The sequence below is a fragment of the Chaetura pelagica genome, unplaced genomic scaffold, assembly GCF_000747805.2.
Source record: "Chaetura pelagica isolate M959 unplaced genomic scaffold, ChaPel_1.0 scaffold414, whole genome shotgun sequence".
In the NCBI taxonomy this organism is placed as follows: Eukaryota; Metazoa; Chordata; class Aves; order Apodiformes; family Apodidae; genus Chaetura; species Chaetura pelagica.
The window spans coordinates 713,673-718,158 of NW_009952976.1; the positions used below are offsets into that span (position 1 = coordinate 713,673).

General features: G+C 51.6%; 1 protein-coding gene across 1 annotated transcript; it reads right to left on the reverse strand.

Annotated features, from left to right (window-relative positions):
* Window positions 1-3,201: 3,201 nt before the first annotated feature.
* On the reverse strand, window positions 3,202-4,471 carry TOB2 (transducer of ERBB2, 2). The gene has a single exon (XM_009996356.1). It carries the CDS (start codon window positions 4,389-4,391, stop codon window positions 3,369-3,371), a length of 1,023 nt encoding a protein of 340 aa, XP_009994658.1. The 5' UTR covers window positions 4,392-4,471; the 3' UTR covers window positions 3,202-3,368.
* Window positions 4,472-4,486: the final 15 nt, after the last annotated feature.

Genomic DNA, 4,486 nt, shown 5'->3' on the forward strand with positions numbered 1-4,486 from the left:
ACGTTAGAAATATACATATATTATATATACCTCTTACATTTTACAAATGTAGCAAATTATTCAATACAAACAGACATCAACAAAAAGAACACAAACCCATAAAAAATAAAAGTTAAAAAAAATTTTTCTCTCTTCTCTTCCTAAGAAACCAGGTAAATTAGTGCAGGTTTTTAAAAAATAAAATTGAAGCTGAACGCCTACATCCAAGACTAGAAAAGGCCTGAAAAGGCCGTTAGTTTCCATTGCAGCCTGATGCTGGAGGAACATTTCTGAAGCACACTTTTTTCCTTTTAAGAAACAAAGAGGTTGGTCCCTCCTCTTTTCCTCCTTCCACTCACACCACTATTTTTAAAGCAGGTATAATACGTGTGGCAGGGCAAAGCGGCATCAAAGCTTCACACATATAAGCAGGTGGCTGGGGGGGCATCCCCACCTCTCCCCTCCTTCCCTGTGCCAGAGGAGAGCAGGCTGTCCCACAGCAGCAGCTCACAGGTGGCTTGGCCAGTTGTGGGAACAGCAGGGGGGCAGCTGGATTGGGTCCCTCAGTCCAGAGTGGCAAGTGGGCTGGCACTCAGCAGCACACACTCCTGGGGAGAAGGATGGGGTGGCAGCGGTAACATCTGTAAGTGAGGAGGGGGGGTAAAAAAAAAAAAATTAAAGAAGAAAGAAAGAAAGAAATAATGGAAACCAAACAGCTCTGCCACTCCTCAGCAACTTTTCCTAGTCTGGAAACCTGTGGGGTTGAGGTGGTGGGCACATTGGTTTGGGGGAAGCCTGCTGGGCTCCACACTCCTTACCCACCCACCTGATGACAAGGAGCCTTCTTGTGAACCCACAGTGGGAGTGAGGCTGGGACCCTGCCTCCCTCAGTCATGCAGCGAGGGGAAGGACGTGCTGGGAAAACTCCACAGAGAGCTTTGGGCAGCCTCCCTGGACAGCCCCTTACTGCTGCAAAGGTTTATTGGCAACACAACCACAGGAAGGAGGGAGCGCCTTCATCTCCGCTAGAGGGAAAGGTAGTGGGAAAAGCAGGAGTTCACACTCATCCCTACTGAAACAGGGATGTCTTGAAAGAGCACATTGGCTTGACAGCTGCAGGAGAAGTGGGTTTCAGAGGGTGCTCCAGAGACATCATTAGAAGAAAACCAAACCTTAAGTTTGGGAGGCAGCAAAAAGCTTATTTTTCTTTTAAACTGAGAACTTCAAAGACTGGAGTCTCATCATCTCCATCTCTCTCCTCTTTGCACTTTTCCATACTCCCACAACCGCCTCCAAGGAGACCTCCTTCCTATGTAGAGAGCCTCCACCCTGCCTGGACAAGAAGCAGCCTACTTTGGGCTTCCTGTGAAGGTGGGTTTTGGAGTCCCTGACACAGAAGCAACTACTGCCCAGCTGCAGCACAGTGTCCCAGGGGAAGCTGCAGGAGCATTCCCAGATCCCAGCCCTTTAGCAGGGAGGCACAAGACATTCACACGCTGGGACAACTGCTCCCCTTTGGAGCGCCCATCCTCACTCTGCTCTAAATCTGCTACCATCTACACTGACACAACCTGGCTGGAATTATGAGCTTATGCTAGGCATCTCCGCTAGAGGGAAAGGTAGTGGGAAAAGCAGGAGTTCACACTCATCCCTACTGAAACAGGGATGTCTTGAAAGAGCACATTGGCTTGACAGCTGCAGGAGAAGTGGGTTTCAGAGGGTGCTCCAGAGACATCATTAGAAGAAAACCAAACCTTAAGTTTGGGAGGCAGCAAAAAGCTTATTTTTCTTTTAAACTGAGAACTTCAAAGACTGGAGTCTCATCATCTCCATCTCTCTCCTCTTTGCACTTTTCCATACTCCCACAACCGCCTCCAAGGAGACCTCCTTCCTATGTAGAGAGCCTCCACCCTGCCTGGACAAGAAGCAGCCTACTTTGGGCTTCCTGTGAAGGTGGGTTTTGGAGTCCCTGACACAGAAGCAACTACTGCCCAGCTGCAGCACAGTGTCCCAGGGGAAGCTGCAGGAGCATTCCCAGATCCCAGCCCTTTAGCAGGGAGGCACAAGACATTCACACGCTGGGACAACTGCTCCCCTTTGGAGCGCCCATCCTCACTCTGCTCTAAATCTGCTACCATCTACACTGACACAACCTGGCTGGAATTATGAGCTTATGCTAGGTGCTTCCCTTCCACACCAGATCAGCCACCTCCTCCTGCTCCTCCAGAAGGGGATTTTGTCAGCTGTATGCCTGGCTGAAAACACAAACTCTTACGACACCACTCAAGAGCAGCTTCAATAACATAGCCCTTTCTCTTCCTCAAAAGTAGTGCTGCCTCTTTAACTAAAAAACAACAACAAAAAAAGGAATTCCCTCTCCTAGACAAGATGAATTTACAGCAGGGAACAAGAACTCAGACCCAGGTCGCCACCCCAGGTGACTGCTGGTGGCTGCTGGCCCCTGTTGCTGGGGAGAAGGTCCAGGAAGTAGGGGCAGGATCCAAGTAGGGCCACCTGGCTCAGAGCCACCTCCCCCAGCCACAGGGACAGGCAGGGGGGGTTCCTACACCACAGGGCTGTCACCCAAAACGGCCAGTTGGCCCCAAGAGGGCACAGAAAGGCCCTCTTCTCACTCAGGCAAGGACAATAACCAGAGTCACTCAGTTCAAAGCACTGTTCTCCTGTAGCAGTGGCTGGAAGTGCAGGCGAGGAAGGGAGCAGGAATAAGCCATTTCACAGTAACACTCTGCCCTCCCTGCTACGTGCTGGGAGGCGGTCAAGGAGAAGAGTTGGTGCTTTTCAGCACAGAGAGAACAGCTGACGCCAGCATGGGCTGAAGAGCCTGGAGCAACAGCAGCACAACAGTCTACACCCATGGGCACAGAAAAGCAAGCCCACCCACCCGTTTCTGGCTAGCACGCAACAAGAGCATGTGTATCTCCACCAACACTGACTCATCCTCTCTCCCTATCCCTACTCCAGCGAGGTGGTATGAAGAATATGTCCCTAAATCTAAGTGGAAGGACCCTGTGTCCAGTGCTGGGGCGGGTGCAGGGAATCATGAACATCGTGACCTATGTTTGCACCAGTCCTGGGCTGGAGGAAAGGGGTGGGGATAACAAACCCGAAAAAATCCCAATACTCATTTAAGGAGTAAAAAAGTGAGTAGGAAAAAAGCACAGGGACTGAGTTAAAAAACAAGTCAGTGCTTCAGGAGCGTTGCCAGCACAGCGCAACAACACTGGGCTCTCTCATTTCCCAAGAAGCTATATTTATAAGTTTTGAGTATTTTCTGTATATTTTTAGTTTTCTCTCCCTCTTCTGTTTGTTTTGTTTTGTTCTTGTTTCCCCCCCTCCCTCCCTGCCCAAAATACTCTCCTTCCTTGTGTTCAGTTGGCCAGGACAACAGGCTGAAACGACTGGCTGGGGTACTGCATGGCATTCAGGTTGTAGCTGAGTCCTTCCACGAAGGGAGACTTCTCCAGGAAGAGGCTGTTGGTGCTGCCACCTAAGACCTGAGCCATATCAAAGGTACCAGCTGTGCCAGTGTTGAACTGTGATGCCGGCGGGATGCTGCTGGCCTGGCTCTCACTGGCAACGCCGTCGAAGAAGAGACTGCTGGCTCCTGGTGACCCACCATTGTAAACGAACTCCTTGGCGTTGGGGGAGAGCTGCGACTGCGGGGCCTGGCTCCCAGCACTCCCGACGAAGTTCAGAGAGTGCATGGACAGGGAGAGGCCCTTGTGCTTCAGCAGATTGGTGGTGGGAGACCTAACCATCCTTGGCTGCTGGCCGGCCCCTGCTCCTCCGCCCCCTCCTCCAGCTCCTCCGCCCTTCTTCATCTTGGTAGAGCCAAACTTCGTGGCAGCAAAGGTGGCAGTGGTGAAAGTGATGGGCTGGGCAGAGCGAGGGATGAAGGTGGGACTAGGTGACTGGCCGAAGGAGGGGGACGGAGAGTTGGACAGTGAGTTGTCCTGGCTGCCAATGGGGACAAATACCTGGGCGTCAGGGTTAAAGCTGCTCTTGATTTCTTTGTCCAGCTCCACAGCGCTGCAGCCCTCGCTGTCATCCAGGTAGAGGACCTTAACAGAGCCCTTCTCACCAATCTGGTAGGAAACCTCAAAAGGATCGATCCAGACACTCAGCTCTTCTGGCACGTTGGCACGCACATCCTCCACAGCCAGCCCGCTCCGCTTGGCCGCCAGCTCCACCACCGGATCCACCGTCTCCCCTACGTGGACACAGCGATAGCCAGAGCCCTTCAAAGGCTTCTCCGGGTACCAGTGACCCTCATATTTCTTCTTCAGCAGGCGCTCTAGCTCCTCACCAAACAGGTCTGCCCGCCTCCGAGGAAGCTTGTTGTATAGGTATGAGATGATGAAGTTAAGAGCAACTTTGATCTCCAGATGCATACTCCCTTCACAGCAAGCAAGTCAGGGCAGTGTATTAAAAGAGACAAAATGACACACGCATAGACAAGATTTGGTTCCAAACAGACCTAGGGAAA

Coding starts and splice junctions, on each gene's coding strand:
- TOB2 (XM_009996356.1), bottom strand. CDS start 4,391: ATGCATCTGGAGATCAAAGTTGCTCTTAACTTCATCATCTCATACCTA.